The sequence below is a fragment of the Suillus subalutaceus genome, assembly GCF_016647625.1.
Source record: "Suillus subalutaceus strain FC151 chromosome Unknown DFJ58scaffold_14, whole genome shotgun sequence".
NCBI classification, from domain to species: Eukaryota; Fungi; Basidiomycota; class Agaricomycetes; order Boletales; family Suillaceae; genus Suillus; species Suillus subalutaceus.
This window is the reverse complement of record NW_024540263.1, coordinates 412,177-430,113: the sequence shown is the minus strand read 5'-3', so window position 1 is coordinate 430,113 and position 17,937 is coordinate 412,177. Positions and strand designations below refer to the sequence as shown.

Genomic DNA, 17,937 nt, shown 5'->3' with positions numbered 1-17,937 from the left:
GCGAAGATTGACGTACTCGATTGTAGGTCTTCTTATTGATATTGTCCGGCACCAGGACTTCTTACATTCTGTCAAGGATCAATTACGACTTCTGTTCCTTGCCCTTCGTATATGGCACCCATGTTATTTTATGACTCCACAATGTCCACGCTTCCGCTATCCTCCCCGACCCTTTTCGTTTCTTCCTCCGATTGACCGGAAGTTCGTCAGCTTTGTCTTTTCTTGCTTGACAAATTCACTCCGGACTTGGGAAAAAGAGGTTTCATTTCATTGGTGTATTTAACCACGCGTCACAACAACGGAGGGAAGGCTACCATTTTAAAGATTGCGCAGACATTGACGCCGTCCTCAAGAACCTTGATTGTGTCTATGAGTCATAATCAGCACCGAGCAGAAACGTACGTCATGCGGCAGCAAGGGTAGTTCACGGGTAACACCACTACACACTGAATCATATGCTACAGCCACGATTGACTTCGAACTGTGACGATGCAGGATTCATTCGACGGAACGGTGTGTAGCACTAGTACAGAACAGAACAACAAAGGATCATGCAGAGGTGTCATCAAATAATAAGCAGCAGAAGAGCGAGGGAAACGAATGGAATGATATAGTGAATCGAGTCTCCAACTACACACCTATGTGAACAAATACAATCTGCTGTTCTAGCGGAATCTTGTTGCGCAACGACTTCACAGCCTTGTGCAGCGCTACCGCAGCACATGTGCAGTCCAATTTCCTCGAATCATCAACTTGAATGAGTTGACGGTAAAAAGCAGACACGACCTGGCGTGCAACATCGTCATCGACAGACCACATGGAACCAATCACACTGCGAAATCCGCAGAATTGAATAGCCGCAGCAAGATGGATCGACTCGTCGGGACTCTTCTCATCGCCCACGGTAGTGTGGCAGGCCGATAAGAATGCAAACTCCGGGTTCTGCCAGTTGGATCTGATGATGTCCTTGATCATTAAAGGTCCGTCGCGCATGGCGAAGGAAGACTCAAAGGGTTGTGTCCGATTTGGCATTCCATGGCAGGCGAAATGGAGCCACTGATTATGGTTTAGTGCATCGAGTGCACCCTCGACTGTTGCATCGCCGTCCTCGAGCGATGTGAAGGAGACGACGGGCGCGAGATATTGAGCTACCACAGCTAATTCAGGGGCGACACATCGGAGTCCCTTCCCTCTATCTGGGTTCGCTTGACCAATGGCAACAAAACGTCGCGAGGACGCATCTCGAGAAACTTGCTGTCTTGCACGAATAAGAGTCGCCAGAGTGGGGGTGTAAGAGGAGATGTAAATGTTAGACAGATTGTCTTTGTTTTTCTCGTAAGGTCCTGCTGCATGGAGGGGAAGCAGCGTGAATTCAGCAGTGGGACACCACCAGATACGTGAGTGAGGGGGAACTTGAGACTCCTTGAGGGATTGGACTATGGGATGAACGAAATGGTCCCATAGCTTGCGAAGGATGCCGACAAGCTTGAGTTGATGATTAGAAGAACCAAACTGCTCTACAAGTGAGTGGAACTCGGAGGAGAACTCGGACACTTCGGCTTGCGTAGTGTCAAGCGGAACATGGACAGGATCTTTCGTGCTATGGATAATCAAGGCATCACAGCCAAACTGGCTTGCATTAAGAATAATGATTGGACCATCGTCTGCCGCTTTCTGCAGGTCGGAGAATAGGGGAGGCAGAACAAAACGCGAAAAGCCACGAAGCATGCGAATACGAGAGACGACGTCATCCCATTGCATGGTCAGTTGCCGGATTTGCGGAGACTTGTCTTCGGTAGACTGATCGAACGCATTATGAAGGCGAAAGCTCAGCCGTTTGAACTCTTCTGCCAAGGCCATGCCGGTGTCACCTGACCCAGAAAGTTCATCGAGTGGTGTGCTGAAGCGTGCCAACTGGGTCCAGAATACTCCACGACCTTGCTCCAACAGCTCTACCGCAGTCGTCAGCGCACCATGACGAACACTGCATGAAAAAGCATCTGTGGCAAGGGAAGAAACAGCCTCCCTGATGACGTTGAAATGATGCGAAGAAGACGACAAGAGAGCAACTTGCTGATCTAGGAATTTCAGTGCAGTCGCATAGGCAAGCAATGCGGAGTCATGATTGAGGATGTGGGCGGAGGCTGCCCATGACTTGGCAACAGTAAGATCTGTGCGAGATGCTGTATGCGATAGGTGGGATAGTCGCAAATACAAGCTGAATGCTTCATCAAGGTCAGGCTGGAGGCCCCACTGCTGGAATCTGTATCCCAGACTGAGGGCAAGATTCCCGAGGTACAGGGATTGATTAGAATGATACGGGGGGAGAAGCTCCAGCGCAGCCCGATGGAGCTCGATGGCCTCGTCAAGGTCGGACATGATGCCCTGCTGCCGGAATCTGTCTTGAAGGCTGGTAGCAAGATTGTTCTGAGACCTGGATCGTTCAGAATGACCAGGGGGACGGAGGAGTAATGCATCCCGATGAAGCGCGATGGCCTCATCAAGGTCAGACATGATGCACCGCTGCCGGAATCGGTTTCGAAGGCTGTCAGCGAGATTGTCGAGAGACATGGATCGTTCAGAATGACCAGGGGGACGAAGGAGTAATGCAGTCCGATGGAACTCGATGGCCTCATCAAGGTCAGACATGATCCCACGCTGCTTGAATCTGTCTCCAAGGCAGATAGCAAGATTGCTGAGAGACATGGATCGATATGAATGATGCGGGGGGAGGCGCTCCAACACAGCCCGATGGAGTTCGATGGCCTCATCAAGGTCAGACATGATGCCATGCTGCTGGAATCTGTCTCGAAGGCTGACAGCAAGATTGTTCAGGGACGCGGATCGTTCAGAATGACCTGGGGGATGGAGGAATAATGCAGTCCGATAGAGCTCGATGGTCTCATCGAGATCAGACATGATGCTACGTTGCAGGAACCTCTCTCGAAGGCTGCCAGCAAGATTGTTCAGAGATATGGATCGTTCAGAATGACCAGGGGGACGGAGGAGTAATGCAGCCCGATTGAGCTTAATGGCCTCATCAAGGTCAGACATGATGCCACGCTGCCGGAATCTGTCTTGAAGGCTGATCGCAAGATTGTTCAGTGACGCAGATCGATTTGAATGATGTGGGGGGAAGAGCTCCAGTGCAGCCCGATGGAGCCCGATGGCCTCATCAAGGTCAGACATGATTCCGCGTTGCAGGAATCTGTCTCGAAGGCTGAGTGCAAGATTGTTGAGAAATGTGGATCGATCTGGATGACCTGAGGAACATAGGAGTAATGCATCCCGATGGTGCTCGATGGCCTCATCAAGGTCGGACATGATTCCACGTTGCAGGAATCTGTCTCGAAGGCTGGATGCAAGATTGTTGAGAAATGTGGATCGATCTGGATGACCTGAGGAACATAGGAGTAATGTACCCTGATGGTGCTCGATAGCCTCATCAAGGTCGGACATGATTCCGCGTTGCAGGAATCTGTCTCGAAGGCTGACTGCAAGATTGTTGAGAAACATGGATCGATCTGGATGACCTGAAGAACATAGGAGTAATGCATCCCGATGGCGCTCGATGGCCTCATCAAGGTCGGACATGATTCCACGTTGCAGGAATCTGTCTCGAAGGCTGGATGCAAGATTGTTGAGAAATGTGGATCGATCTGGATGACCGGAGGGACGGAGGAGGAGTGCACCGCGATGGAGTTCGATGGCCTCATCAAGATCAGACGTGATGCCCCGCTGCCGGAATCTCTCTCGAAGGCTGGCAGCAAGACTGTTCAGATACATGGATCGATCTGGATGACCGGGGGGACGGAGGAATAATGCAACCCGATGGAGCTTGATGGCCACATAGTTTGTTATGTTAGTGAGGCAAGATGACCACTGCCCCATCTCTCTATGAAAGGTCTCCCATTGAGTGCAAAATGGAGTGAGATCAGAATGAACACACCTAGGGAGTTGAAACTGCAGCACTGGCACACTAAAGGCCTGCCAGTGTAAAGGAAGCGATATGGTGTGTGCTTAACGATCCCAGGAATTTAACGGCCAGCCGCAAGGCAGGACGTCGTACCCATTCCCGCGCGTGTGCCAAGCCAATCATAGGTACCCGTGACCCGGAGCTCAGGAAAAGGCATCCAAAAATATGCGAGTCCTTCACTGCCAGCTGAAGAATGTGTGCCAGTTAGACGTCATGCCTCGAAGAGGGCCCAGAGAGGGAGGAAAAGAAAATAGTCATTGGTTGATATAGCTAGAAGTATGTGTCCCAAACGTAGAACACTGGCGCGGCGTCAGTACCAAGAAAATAGTTATTGGCTGATGTTGCTAGTGGTCTGTATCCCTATGAATAGAATTAACGAAGGAATGGTCATTAACCCGTGGAACTTGAGGCATTGATGAGGGAGTCGGATGTCGAACGCAGGAACGTTTGCACTGGGCCATCAGTACTCAGTACGAGTCAGCGGCCGAGTAAAGGCTCGTCCGACAGGACTCTCTACCAGCGTGCTTACAAAAGCAGTTTACTACTACGTGATTTGTTTAGACGGGTATATGCTGAAGCAAGTACATGCTTCGATCTGAATTAATAGTGCAACAACAGGACACGCCTGCAACGGATGCTATCATGACGGTGACCTAAGTATAGACCTCAAGCTCAGCGCTCACTGCGCAGGAACAAGCGCCCATACACTTTGCCAAACACAATTCATCGTTCGACTACTCAGTTGGTGATTTCTTTCAATCCTTGATCTTCTGCGCACTGGGCCGTGTTCCACCATAATTGATAGAAACCTTCTGGAATCTGTTAGGACTCTTCTAAATATCGTTCAGAATATTAATAACCCAAGGACAGGATGAGTTCACTAGCCTTCCTAGTGACTGAATTGCAGGTGTGTTTGTGTTTACAATGATAATCCGCCAGCGTCCACTTATACCTTCGTCTAAAGTCCCTTGCCAGTGAGTCCAGGAGAAAGCATCCAGAAATACGCGAGGTACGACGGAAAGAACTCATCCCATGTACTGGCGTCTTATGTCCACGCAAAGGCAGCAGAGAAGTCGCTTGCGATACTTAGGTCCTCTCCAGAACAAGCGACAGCATCTTTGGCCTCAGGTACGTGATTCCATTCAAATATGCCCCACTTTCTTCATCGTTCACCCACAGACAGCGCACAGTCAGATGATCTTCTTCGTCCAGTGTTCATGGGATGCGCGACCAAGAACGCGAAAGTCGTCGCCATCTCGTTGGGGTCGCTGCAACGATTGATAGCTCTCAAGGCTGTACCGCAGTCTGCTGTCGCACTCATCGTAAGCACGATGAACGATGCCATGAGCCAAGGCGTAGACATTCAACTTCGCATCCTACAAACCTTAGTCTCCCTGATCACCAATTTTCCTTTCATACACGGAGAGCTTCTGGGAGAGGTACGCTCTGTCTATACTTTCTGGTAAATATCTGATTACCTGTCAAAGGCATTGCTTCTTTGTTTTAAGCTGCAGGATTCCAGGATCGCAGTAGTCTCTTCAACAGCTGCAGCCACCCTGCGCCAACTGGTGATGTTTATCTTTGAAAAAATGGTCAATGAGGATCGCCAAGAGAGCAATGGCGCTTCGGAGCTGTCCGAGGCGACGCTTCCGGACGGTAGTACCAAAGCGTTAGGGCCTTGTGCCAAAGATGCATTCTCTGTCTTCGAAGATCTCTGTCTCCTCGCAAATTCAGAGAAACCCAATTTCTTGAAGCTCGATTACCTACATAAGACCTTCGCCTTGGAGTTAATTGAGAGTGTGCTCACGAACTACCACGAACTCTTCAGGAAGGTAAGTTTGTCGGTCCCATTCAGCTACTCCATACTAATACTCGTTGCAGCACACGGAACTTTTGATGTTGCTGCAACACCACCTTTGTCCACTCATTCTGAAATCTCTCTCCGATAGACATGTCTTTCCATTGACACTCAGATGCACACGAGTTGTGTTTTTGATCCTGAAACAGTTCTCATTCGAGCTAGAGACGGAAGCTGAAGTATTCCTAATGCTTCTCATAAGAATGATCTCAGAAGATACCGACGCGTCAAATCCGGACCATTCTGGCTCACGTCCAATATGGACAAGGGTCCTTGCGATGGAGATAATGAGAGGGTGTGTCTTAAGCTTCACGCCCTAAAGTCCGACCTAATGTTTCTATTCAGGGTATGCAGCGATGCTGAGCTTGTCCGAAACATATGGGATCGCTATGATGCGCAGCAGCCGGGCTCCAAGGTCTTCAGCTCTCTTATAGTTGCATTGAAACGCCTTGTTACTGAGAAACCTGCTCTTCTCGGAGTGAGCCCGCAGATGATGGGGGTCGGAGTTTCTCATGCAGGTGATAGTGCTATACCATCGGGATCCAATTACGGTCTGGATGTCGGTGGGGTTGCTGGAATGGTCGCCACGGCTGCCAGTGCTACCGTGTCAGGAGTAGTTGGGATAATTGGGTCTGGCGCTGGTCTGAGCGTACAGAACTCGGCCATGAAGCTCCAATGGTACAGTCCCCACTTCACATCTCGCAGATTACCCTGAGCCATCTTTCCTGACCAGCATCGATCAATTAGACAAAGCGGACTCGCCACCAATCCCTGAAGCATACATTTACCTTCTCGCTGTACAGTGTATTGTATCCTTGTGCGAAGGTTTCGCGTCGTTCACTGGCCCCCTGTACACGTCCATCATGGTTCAACGTCCTCGAGCGGCTGGCGAGCCTGTCATTCGTGCACCTGCCGCTCTTGACCTCTCCACACTCCCGCAGGACGATCCTGCAACTCAGCACCTTATCATCGTGCGTTCTATGGTTGAGAACGGCTGGCCTGCGCTTCTCGCAGCCCTTTCCTTCATTATCTCGACAAATCTGTCAGACGAGCTCTTCATAGACGTTCTTAGCAGCTATCAAGCTTTGACGAATGTTGCGGGGATGCTCGCCCTCAGCACTCCTCGCGATGCATTGTTCAACTCACTTTCTAAATTTGCGATACCTTCACGAGTAGTGTCCAGCTTGGAGTCCTACGTTGAACCTCCGACACCTCGAACGTCAACTTCCTTCACAGATAACCTGGGGTTAACGGCACCTATTCAAGCTCCAGGGCTCTCCGAGCGAAATCTGGCATGTCTCAAAGTGTTGGTATCTAGTGCCCTTTTCCTCGCCGGGAGCCTGGGAGAGAGCTGGTATGGAATTCTGGAAGCTTTACAGAACGCGGACTATGTTTTGAACATCAAAGCATCGCAAACATCTACCAACCGGCGGATGAACGCACCCATGACACCCAGTCGATCCGTGTCAGCGATGAGCTCTGCAGAACAGGGGAAAGTGGCTCGTCACCCCCTCCTCATGGACATCGATTCAGAGAGCGTGCTTGTTGCTGTGCAGCGCCTCTTTGATGCGTCCAAAAACCTGGAGGATTCAGCTTTTCAGGATTTTGTCACCGCTCTCTGTAAACTTAGCTCAGAGATGGTCGGGATGCAATCCAATGGGAGCAAGCTAATGGAGTCGGATGATTCCTTGAGTCCTGTACCGATCTCTCCTCACAGAAGGCGCGTCAGTGGGATTCATCTACCGCGCACGCTGGTGAGTTAGGGTCGACCCTCGTGCGTCACAATGAGATCTAACATCTTCCCAGCGTCAAGGTGATTTCGGTGTAGAGCGGCTGGGCTCAGTAGCGACGCTGAACTTCCATCGCCTCATCTATCGCGCACCTGAGGTTGCATGGAACACTACTACAAATCATCTACTGTGGATCATGGGTCTATCCTCGGCGCCGCAATCAATACGAGTGCAAGCAGCACGCGTCCTCGATGAAATTCTTACCGTTGTCCCGCGTAACTTGTCGTCCACTGGAGACCTGCAGGCCAAAGTTCAGGGTCGCGTTCTCGACGTTCTATTTAAACAGATAGTACCCGCATCATCCGACGTCCCGGCAACGAGCACAAATATCGAACTCCGGCGAATGGGATTGGAGACCCTGCACCAAATTCTACAGGCGTCCGGACACACTTTCGTCGTCGGGTGGGGTAGCATTTTTGAGATGCTAGGGAGCATCTGTAAACCCGCGGCTCTCTCCAGATCTCAGTCGGTCGATTCTATCAGCACGTTATCGCTTCAAGAGACACCCCGTCACAAACCACTGGCACTGGGGTACGTTAACGACCGCGGCTACACAGCACTGGTGAAGATAGCCTTCCAGTCCCTCAAACTTGTCTGTGACTCCGTGTCTGTGTTATCCCCCGAAGACTTGCGGCTTTGCATCAAAACTCTCGGACAATTCGGTCGACAAGCCGACACGAACATTGCGCTTACTGCCGCAGAGAGCCTTCTCTGGAGTGTGTCGGATTCTATCCAGGCAAAGCGGAAGGATGCAGAGATGGAACCGGAATATAGCGCGCTGTGGATGTGTTTGTTACTGGAAGTTCTAGGTCTTTGTACTGACGCTAGGCACGAAGTTCGTGTTGGCGCCATCCAGACCCTTTTCCGTGCAATGCAACTTTACGGCGCCACGCTTACGCTGGATACTTGGAATGACTGCATATGGAAGATCACATTCCCGCTACTCGACGCAATATCTATCGAAACCCGGCGCAGTGCCTTTGAGCCCGGAGTTATACTGAACTCTGGTCTGGCAGCGCAATCTCCCGAGCATGCATGGGACGAATCGAAGAGTCTTGCATTGCAGTCGATTGGATCTATTATCAGCGAATTCCTAGTCATCAAGATCATGCATCTGGACTCCTTCTCGAAAGCATGGTCCGTGTTTGTTACCCACGTTCACGATACCGTATCCTTGGACCGCCGAAACTTGAGTCCGCCTGCACTGCTTTGTTTGGGGAAAGTGGTGAAAGCACTTTCTGGCGCAGATGCCTCTCTGCAAGTCAAAGTGTCGGAGGCTTGGGAATGCGTATGGAAGGCATGCAGTGACATGGGGAGCATGGTTCTCCAGGGTGGGAGTTCTCAGCTCTCTCCGAGTGCAAATACGACACAGCTCCACCGTGCATTTACTCAGGAGAGTTTGGTTGCTCTTGTCGACGTCATACGGAGCACACGTTCCATTAGTCTGACTCAGACGAAGGAATGGCCGCTTGAGCGCCTCAATCGTCTGATGGAAATCCTCAAGGGTACGTCTTTCTTTATTTCTGTCGCCGTCCCTCTTCCTGAACCATGCACAGGTGTTCTTACTTATCCCAACTCGACGGACTATCGCCCGGATGTTGATGGTTTGTCACCCGTTCAGGTAGGTAAACGTTCAGCACTCACTGAACATTATCGTCTCATTGATATGATAGGTAGTGGTTTTGGACGCCATCGCGGATATTAAGTTAACGGGATCTGGTGTCCCATCTCTCATCTTACGAGATCTCTCGGAATTCAGCACACTTGCGTTTCTGGCTGCTTTTCATGTGCCCATCGTGTCTCCCGCTTCCCCGGGAACGCCTATTGCGGCATCATCTCAAAAACAAGTCACGTACATTGCGTTGTCCAAGAAGGTCATGCCGCTTATCGTTGAGTTGTACATGCGCTTCAAGGATGAGCTCGAGATCTATGAAGATGGGACTTTGGAAGCTATCTTCTCGGTGCGTATTGTTGATGATGACCTTGGTCTTCGAATGCTCATTTGGTTTCGTGTTCAGGCCTATTCAATACCGATAAAGCTAAAGTACGAGTGTCCTGCTCCATCAAAGTTCGGCAAAGATCCTCCTCTGTGGAAGACCGCGACAACAAGTTTTCTCCGTATAGTCACTGAGTCGGTCAGAAAGGTGGCAGCATTCGGAGATCGTACGTAGTCAGTGATCTGGTTGATTTCATCTAATCATAAATACAGGTATATCTGATACTCGAGTTGAGGGCATATGGCGACAAATCATTGAAGTCTTCCGGGGTGGTATTTTGGCTGACTGGTGCGCATTTTATTCTTCTCTCATTCTGTCGCTTTCTCGCACCCAACGACTAACTTGTTTGCAGCACTGCGACAGAGGGTTTCTCACTAGAAGATCAGGAAGCGGAAGAAAACTTCGATCTCTCTCTCATCAGCTCGTTGGAGATTGATCTCGTGCCACACCTGGGAGACACAAGAGTCCCTGATTACCTCATTGCACAGTTGGCGAAGATTTTGCACAAGGGCAGCCAACTGTACAAGTCAAGTATGAATCCCTCACGCCCTGATTCGCCCTCGACAAATACTACGAATGTGTCAGACGACTCTCGGGAATCACACGACTTCGAGAAGGTGGACCTCGACATTGGAACAACTGCACCTGGGGTCGTGGTTCCGAGGGAGCGATTTTCGTTTTGGTGTTTTGATCTTTTGATCTTGATATGTTCTAATGTTACAAGCGGTAACCAAATACCTCTACGCGTATTTCCAGAGCTAACTATTCTCCTAGATCAAGAGTCTTCAAGGAAGCGAGTTGCTGCACTTTGTCTGCCGACCTTGCTTGACCGATGCAAAACCACGATGGTGAGCTATATTGCTGACGAGGCTCTTCGGGGTAATATGCCTTTCCCGAGGTAAATTGTGATCGTGTCGCAATATTCTCTGTTACTGAACCAACTTTGACAGGGCTCGTGAAGATGAACTGTTGTATGTACTTCGCAAGGTCCTGGATTTACAGCTTTGGTCAGGAACTCTGTGGGCTGCACTGTCAGAGTCGCCATCGAAGTTTAGTGATTCTCAACCCGGTACCTGTCCCCTTGCTATGTGATCTGATATACGCTGAACGTTTGCCCAGCTGTTGATGTCACTCTTTCACCGTCTGCACACATTGCGGATGTGGTGAAACGGTCGTCAGTCGCTCATCTCTTCTATTTCTATTCGGTGTTATGTGAAATCGCCTCTATCCCTCGGAAGACACCATCGGCATGGGTGATCTCGAGTTCCTCGCCACCCGAGACCAACCAGGAGAGGAGAGGGAATTCGCTGCAGCCTCATATCGGTGCTCCGGAAGAGGGTGGCGATGCAATGGAGGTAGATGCAAGAACACTTGCAAGGAGGGCGCTACAGATTCTTGGGAAGGAGATGGGCGCGATATAACAATGGATGCTTTCGTTTTCTTCGCAAGAGTCTCATGCCTAATAACTATGGACCTGCCACGATCGACTTGAATGGGTAGCATGGGTTATCTATCGGAACGTTCAAACTTGCTTAGCCGTGATCACTTCTTGGGATGTTATCCATATCATTTGTACCAGCCAAATCAGATAATTTTCAGTGCATTCATTCATCTAAAATCGTTGTAATTGTACAGCGTTGACAACACAAGTCCTTCGTTCGCACCTTAGGCAAAGTATTGTATGCCTCTCAAACATCATAGCCCATCAAGCAACAGTACTTAACATCCAATAGGACGATAAAATGATACCTTTCCATGCCTTTCACCCGCCCATGCCGCAATATCAGCCACCTGTTGAGCCTTTGATTTGGATTGTCAATCCTTCGAGCCTCGATATCGACGAAAAATCCTTGCGGTCCTAAAAATCCTTCGTGGGCTTCGGATGACGGTCATGGACCTCATGTTGCACTCTATCTCGAAAAAGGCCCCCATGGGATCGGTACGTCGCTCTTTTGCCGTGGGTTACCCTTTATGCGAGACTCGTGCATCGTCGGTGCTCTTGTATGCCAGCAGCGAGCGATAAAGGTCGTATGGAACTCGTGGTTCATAGCATATAGGCTGAGCGAGAGGAAACACATAACTTGGAAGTACTGTATGATCGCAGGTACCTCAGCCGGCACGATCGGCATCTGTCAAATTTCAAACTCCACCTGCCAAATTTCTCCGAGATCGACCAGCCTGGCTTCGCCACGGCCCACTCGACTTGTCCGTGGTATTAGTAAGCCAGGCTGGTCAGGAGCCTAGTCTCTCCCCCTTTCAATCTCTCGCCATACACATCCAGATTTCAACCTGCTGTTTTACAGCATACAATTTTTCTTCACAATGGACTTGGATGTTATAATGGAGTCTCCACCAGATCTCAGGGGACTTTTCGACAACCTGCAGCTCCAGCTCACTGCCCAGAAATCCCAAATCGAGGAACTCGTCGAAGACGCGAACCTATATAAGATAAAGATTAACAAAGTAAGTTCAAGTTGTAAACTTCATTGTGCCAATGTTTGACTGATGCCATGTGCAAGCTCACTAGCGATATGGAGGCAGAGCGTACTGCCCTGAATTCACAAATCGAGGAACTCGTCGAAGACGTGAGGGTACAAAAAAAAAATTAAACAAAGTAAGTTCAAGTTGTAAACTTCGTTGTGCCAATGTTTGACTGATGTCATGTGCAAGCTCACTAGCGATATGGGGACAGATCGAAGAAAATCCGAGAAGGACCAGAAAGAGCTCCAAAAGACGATAGACAGACTCACAGAAAAGACGGATGAGCTCAGCGAGGAGAATACGGAACAAAAAGCAAGGATCAGTGCGCTCGAAAAGGGCGTTAATAGGCTCAAGGCGAGAAGAATAACCTTCAGGAACAGGTCACAGAGGTAAGCGACCATTTGTGATATTAGTTCAAATTTTGACAACTTCACCGCAGAACCGAAAGATGATTATGAAGATGAAAGACGGACCATCGTCAATCACGCGAGAGACAAACTGGCAAAACTTTGCAACCTCAAATCCCACGATGAACTCCTCCCCAGCTATTATCAGACAGGGCAGAATACAGCAAACGAACAATTGGACGCAGCGGTTAAATCTGTATCTGACAACCTCCCTCGCAGAGATACTAGGATGCTTCCACCTGAGGCATTAAGGCGTGTGCTGGACACATCGCCACAGAGCTTCCGACAACTTGGAAAAGACGTTGCGCACCCGATCTCACCTACTGAAGACGCGGTGAGAGACAAGAGCCTACGCAAGGCACAGATCGTTTCATTAATCCAGATATACAACTGGACCTATGACACTTCTCTTTCGACTCGAGTGTGAGTAGATGTTTGATACGTATACCCTTGTATGATTCTTGATGTCACTCTCTGTACTCATACTTTTCTTTAATACACATTCACTCCTTGTTACCTCATAGCACCTGTAATTCACCGTCTCAGTCAGTACTAGTGTATTAATTCATCTCCCTGTCGAATATTCTTCGTCAGTCTTTTGATCTTGAAGTTAACCTATCCATTGAACGCCTCTTTTGCCTGTACTACTTTCCTAGAATGAGTTCCACTGCCCTACTACCCAGCCTAGCTCTGAACGCATCAAACTCGAGTCGTCTCCGAACTCTCCGCGATTGGCAAACGACCCTTCGACTTGAAGACCTCAGTCATGATCAGTGCGTCATTTGTTTGCAATCCCTGGTAGATCGAACTGTTATCCAACATGAGTTTTGTTTTGAATGCATTTCGATTTGGGCAGGTGAGCCTGCTCCAATTCTACTTCAGTAATTGAGCCTGGGAGAGAGCTGGTATGGAATTCTGGAAGCTTTACAGAACGCGGACTACATCTTGAACATCGAAGGGTCGCAAGTATCTACCAACCGGAGGATGAACACACCCATGACACCCAGTCGATCCGTGTCAGCGATGAGCTCTGCAGAACAGGGGAAAGTGGCTCGTCACCCCCTCCTCATGGACATCGATTCAGAGAGCGTGCTTGCTGCCGTGCAGCGCCTCTTTGATGCGTCCAAAAACCTGGAGGATTCAGCTTTTCAGGATTTTGTCACCGCTCTCTGTAAACCTCACTTAGCTCAGAGATGGTCGGGATGCAATCCAATGGGAGCAAGCTAATGGAGTCGGATGATTCCTTGAGTCCTGTACCGATTTCTCCTCACACAAGGCGCGCCAGTGGGATTCATCTACCGCGCACGCTGGTGAGTTAGGGTCGACCCTCGTGCGTCACAATGAGATCTAACATCTTCTCAGCGTCAAGGTGATTTCGGTGTAGAGCGGCTGGGTTCGGTAGCGACGCTGAACTTTCATCGCCTCATCTATCGCGCACCTGAGGTTGCATGGAACACTACTACAAATCATCTACTGTGGATCATGGGTCTATCCTCGGCGCCGCAGTCAATACGAGTGCAAGCAGCACGCGTCCTTGATGAAATTCTTACCGTTGTCCCGCGTAATTTGTCGTCCACTGGAGACCTGCAGGCCAATCGAAACCGTTCTTTACTAGCATCAGTCCAGGCTCATCTCTCCCAACCCACATCAAGAAACAAACATCACGCAGATACCACCGCACGGAAAAAACGATGTTGTGTCTCAATACTTATCTCATCTACCAAGACACCAAGATGCCCATGATGATAATGGTAGTGGTGATGGTACGCGTATCCTTCTTTCACAATTGTCGAGTCTTCCCACCAATGTGCTGCCTGCAGCACTGCTCCGTTATCTTCTTCTTCTCTCGGGCGGAACTGCACCTGGGGTCCTGGTTCCGAGGGTGCGGTTTTCGGTTTGGTGTTTGGATCTTTTGTTCTTGATATGCTCTAACGTTAGAAGCGGTAGCCCAATCCCTCTACGCGCATTTCAGAGCTAACTATTCTCCTAGTTCAAGGAAGCGAGTTGCTGCACTTTGTCTGCCGATCTTGCTTGACCGATGCAAAACTACAATGGTGAGCTATATTGTTAACGAGGCTTTTCGGGGTAGTATACCTTTTTCGAATTGTGATCGCGTCGCATTATTTTCTGTTGCTGAACCAACTTTAACAGGGCTCGTGGAGATGAACTGTTGTATGTACTTCGCAAGGTCCTGGACTTACAACTTTGGTCAGGAACTCTGTGGGCCGCATTGTCAGAGTCACCATCGAAGTTTAGTGATTCTCAACCTGGTGCCTGTTCCCTTGCTCTGTGATCTGATTTACACTGAACGTCTGCCAATCTGATGTCACTCTTTCACCGTCTGCACACATTGCGGATGTGGTAAAACGGTCGTCAGTCGCTCATCTCTTCTATTTCTATTCGGTGTTATGTGAAATCGCCTCTATCCCTCGGAAGACACCATCGGCATGGGTGATCTCGAGTTCCTCGCCACCCGAGACCAACCAGGAGAGGAGAGGGAATTCTCTGCAGCCTCATATCGGTGCTCTGGCAGAGGGTGGCGATGCAATGGAGGTAGATGCAAGAACACTGAGGAAGGCGTTACAGATTCTTGGGAAGGAGATGGGCGCGATTTAGCAATGGATGCTTTCGTTTGCTTTGCAAGAGTTATTTTATTGTCATACCTAACATCTGTGGACCTGTCACGATCGACTTGAATGGGTAGCACGAGTTATCTATCGGAACGTTCAAACTGGCTTAAGGGTCGCGATCACTTCTCGGGACGTGCACTCGGAGGGGTGGGCACATCAGTGCTGATGTCACCCTGCTTTGCACCCAATACTTCCATCAACTCTTTCCGACCAAATATATGAGCTGCCTCTATCGCGGTGGGTTTGCCTATTCTCGGATCTGCGCCGGCTTTGGCCAGAATACGCACAACCTCGTCGTGCGACTTAAACACAGCGCCCGCAATAATAGATTGACCAAGATCGTTGAGTCTGTTTGGATCTGCTTTTCGTTGCAGAAGTCCTTGAGTCAATTCTGCGTGGCCTGCGTATGCTGCGAGCATCAATAACGTGTTTCCTAAATGAATATGTCGTACGTCATTCAGGGGCCTGGGATATCGATGACTCGGACGCACCTTTGTCATTTGTGAGGTTGACCGGCAAGCCCGCATCAACTGCTTGAAGAAGGAGCTCCGTGTTTCCCTCCCGCGCAGCGTCAAACATTCGGTGTGCAAAGTTGACGGTCTCAGCTGGCAAGCTGTTGGCATTGGACTGTGTGGGAGCTGCAACATGATCGGGCACTTGCGGGGATGATTCAGTTGCCTAGCAGTTCGCCTTAGACTCTACAGATCTAATAGTAAGGAAGGTAAATGTAACTGACCATCGACAAATCAGGCCTCAGGGTCGGAGCAGGACGTTCAGTGCTAGATGTTGAGCATGGGAATAATTAATATCAATGTCGCTGAGCCTCGAGTCGGAGACTGAATATCCCTTCGTAGTTCAGTTCACTTGCATCTCGTCGCTAAACGAATAAACATTCGTTGACCAGCAGAACACTGAATGCAATCATCTGTCTGTCGTTCGTTCAAGAGACAGATGGCTTCATTCATCAAGATCTGCCATTGGACATATCATGACACTCATCTTCCGAGCCAAGTCTGATTAGATGTTACTAGATACATTCATTTCTTGATACTCTTGTTTCAACTTAAGTTGCACCAGGACCTTGCTTCCGTCAATGTACTACTACAAAATGCATTACCCGCTGGTTATATAAATGATTGACTTAATGTACCGGTAACCAATGAGTAACCAATGAATACTTAAAGGTTGAACTTGTCTGTCGAATGCCTCTATTGCCTGTACTACTTTTCCTGGAATGAGTGTCAGCCCTACCCAGCCTAGCTCGAAGCGCATCAAACTCGAGTCGTCTCCAACCTCTCCGCGATTGACAAACGACCCTTCGACTTTGAATGATGAAGACCTCAGTCATGATCACTGCGTCATTTGTCTGCAATCCCTGGTGGACCGAACTGTTATCCCAACTTGCTCCCATGAGTTTTGCTTTGAATGCATTTCGATTTGGGCAGGTGAGCCTGGGCCTTGCTCCGTTTCTGCTTCAGTAATTGATAACCATGTTTTCTAGAGCAATCACGAAAGTGTCCATTGTGCTCCCAATTAATCGGTGAACATGTTATACATCATATACGCTCGCAGTTCGACTATCAAAAGCATTATTTACCCCCACCACGCTCCTCGTCACCACGGTTATTGCCAACAGGGGAATCTCGTGTACGTGTTGCCCGACGGGCACGTAGGGATCGCTACTGGGGTCGCAGGGTTCGTCATGACGCTGATGAACTTGAACGAGCAATCGCTAGAAGACGTTGGGTGTACCAGAATCATCTTTACGCAAAGGTGTGTGCTTCTTTTCGCATTTACACACACGTCTCATCTCGCCATGTATTAGCACGTCGCGTCCAACTCATTCACCCGGTACCGTCCTTACCCCAGTCCAGCCCAGTTTGCAGCATCTCCGAATACGATAAGTCGAGCCACCATCTTTCTCCGTCGTGAACTGCGCGTCTGGCAAAATCTCGATGTCGAGGTACGTGCGTCGTAGCCGCTTGGCAAGATTCATGCATGCCGCTCTGCGCCTTGCTCCCATCGCTGATATATGTTTTAGTTCCTCACGACGTTTATAATCTCTCTCATGAAAGCGATAGACATACGAGCTGAATCCGCCGTCAAACTTCTCTCCGAGTTCCTAGACCTTGGCACTCCTTACATCGAGGGTCAGAGGCACCCAAATGCCGAACATTTTGCACATGGTCAGTGGCATCGTTTCACTCATATGTGACTATTCTGTTTCTCTCATTGACTTGCTCCTAGAAATATATTGTTATATACGGAGTGGCCGTGATCTATCGATTTATGACAATCTGGTGCAGGTGTGACACTTTCTCCCAACGAGCTCGGGGATCCGCGCTGAATTTAGGCAGTATGATACCTCCCCAGATCATCCGACCCATGAACCGGAAAGAGAGGATCGGTGGCGTTACAATTCCCGTTCTCGATCTCGGTCGCCTCATCACCGTCATCACCGGTCCCGGTCCCGATCTCGATCTCCGTTATCCCGACATCCTTCCCCAACTCTGCGTCCCTGAACACAGAAGAACTCCTCCTGCAACCTACCTTCAAGAAAGCTCTCCAGACCATCTCTCCCAAGATCGCAGGAACCGCCGACGAACTCGCAGCGCAGTCAGCGAGTGTCGAGACATACCTGATACCTCCAATGACCAACAGAGTCACCTTGACGACACTCAGGACCAACTGACGAACAATTCTACAAAGGTGAAAGGAAAAGAACCCGAAGGCCATGACACATCTCTTCGGTGCGAGAGTGAACATCCTCCGAGTAGCACGCCACCACGTATTTCAGG

At 49.5% G+C, this 17,937-nt stretch overlaps 7 protein-coding genes across 7 annotated transcripts; 5 read left to right on the top strand and 2 right to left on the bottom strand.

Moving 5' to 3' along the window:
- Window positions 1-558: 558 nt before the first annotated feature.
- DFJ58DRAFT_100553 (CHAT domain-containing protein) lies at window positions 559-4,168 on the bottom strand. The gene is made up of 2 exons (XM_041378595.1): window positions 3,950-4,168; window positions 559-3,895 (listed from the first exon to the last, which is right to left on the bottom strand). Exon 2 carries the CDS (start codon window positions 3,889-3,891, stop codon window positions 631-633), a length of 3,261 nt encoding a protein of 1,086 aa, XP_041248359.1. The 5' UTR covers window positions 3,892-3,895; window positions 3,950-4,168; the 3' UTR covers window positions 559-630.
- A 679-nt stretch (window positions 4,169-4,847) lies between these two features.
- DFJ58DRAFT_698074 (uncharacterized protein) lies at window positions 4,848-11,042 on the top strand (the record flags this gene model as incomplete). The annotated part of the gene is made up of 17 exons (XM_041383519.1): window positions 4,848-4,883; window positions 4,941-4,985; window positions 5,038-5,104; window positions 5,156-5,415; window positions 5,464-5,808; window positions 5,858-6,129; window positions 6,189-6,512; window positions 6,568-7,588; window positions 7,641-9,129; window positions 9,181-9,249; window positions 9,302-9,585; window positions 9,643-9,787; window positions 9,834-9,909; window positions 9,974-10,347; window positions 10,396-10,519; window positions 10,572-10,690; window positions 10,741-11,042. 17 exons carry the CDS (start codon window positions 4,848-4,850, stop codon window positions 11,040-11,042), a joined length of 5,352 nt encoding a protein of 1,783 aa, XP_041248358.1.
- A 901-nt stretch (window positions 11,043-11,943) lies between these two features.
- On the top strand, window positions 11,944-12,936 carry DFJ58DRAFT_723617 (uncharacterized protein; the record flags this gene model as incomplete). The annotated part of the gene is made up of 5 exons (XM_041385032.1): window positions 11,944-12,084; window positions 12,141-12,206; window positions 12,292-12,424; window positions 12,477-12,491; window positions 12,542-12,936. The coding sequence occupies 5 exons, from the start codon at window positions 11,944-11,946 to the stop codon at window positions 12,934-12,936; spliced, it is 750 nt and encodes a 249-aa protein (XP_041248357.1).
- Window positions 12,937-13,150: 214 nt separating this feature from the next.
- On the top strand, window positions 13,151-13,426 carry DFJ58DRAFT_767591 (uncharacterized protein). Its single transcript, XM_041388867.1, has one exon. It carries the CDS (start codon window positions 13,167-13,169, stop codon window positions 13,392-13,394), a length of 228 nt encoding a protein of 75 aa, XP_041248356.1. The 5' UTR covers window positions 13,151-13,166; the 3' UTR covers window positions 13,395-13,426.
- A 106-nt stretch (window positions 13,427-13,532) lies between these two features.
- Window positions 13,533-14,252, top strand: DFJ58DRAFT_723616 (uncharacterized protein; the record flags this gene model as incomplete). Its single annotated transcript, XM_041385031.1, has 3 exons — window positions 13,533-13,630; window positions 13,696-13,819; window positions 13,872-14,252. The coding sequence occupies 3 exons, from the start codon at window positions 13,533-13,535 to the stop codon at window positions 14,250-14,252; spliced, it is 603 nt and encodes a 200-aa protein (XP_041248355.1).
- Window positions 14,253-15,109: 857 nt separating this feature from the next.
- On the bottom strand, window positions 15,110-15,920 carry DFJ58DRAFT_100404 (ankyrin repeat-containing domain protein). Its single transcript, XM_041378594.1, has 3 exons — window positions 15,876-15,920; window positions 15,631-15,817; window positions 15,110-15,572 (listed from the first exon to the last, which is right to left on the bottom strand). The coding sequence occupies exons 1-3, from the start codon at window positions 15,876-15,878 to the stop codon at window positions 15,259-15,261; spliced, it is 504 nt and encodes a 167-aa protein (XP_041248354.1). The 5' UTR covers window positions 15,879-15,920; the 3' UTR covers window positions 15,110-15,258.
- A 403-nt stretch (window positions 15,921-16,323) lies between these two features.
- On the top strand, window positions 16,324-17,592 carry DFJ58DRAFT_858988 (uncharacterized protein; the record flags this gene model as incomplete). The annotated part of the gene is made up of 6 exons (XM_041393986.1): window positions 16,324-16,584; window positions 16,641-16,912; window positions 16,965-17,102; window positions 17,181-17,325; window positions 17,387-17,445; window positions 17,497-17,592. Coding segments are annotated over exons 1-6 (921 nt in total), but the record flags the coding sequence as incomplete, so codon positions are not given.
- Between the last annotated feature and the right edge of the window lie 345 nt (window positions 17,593-17,937).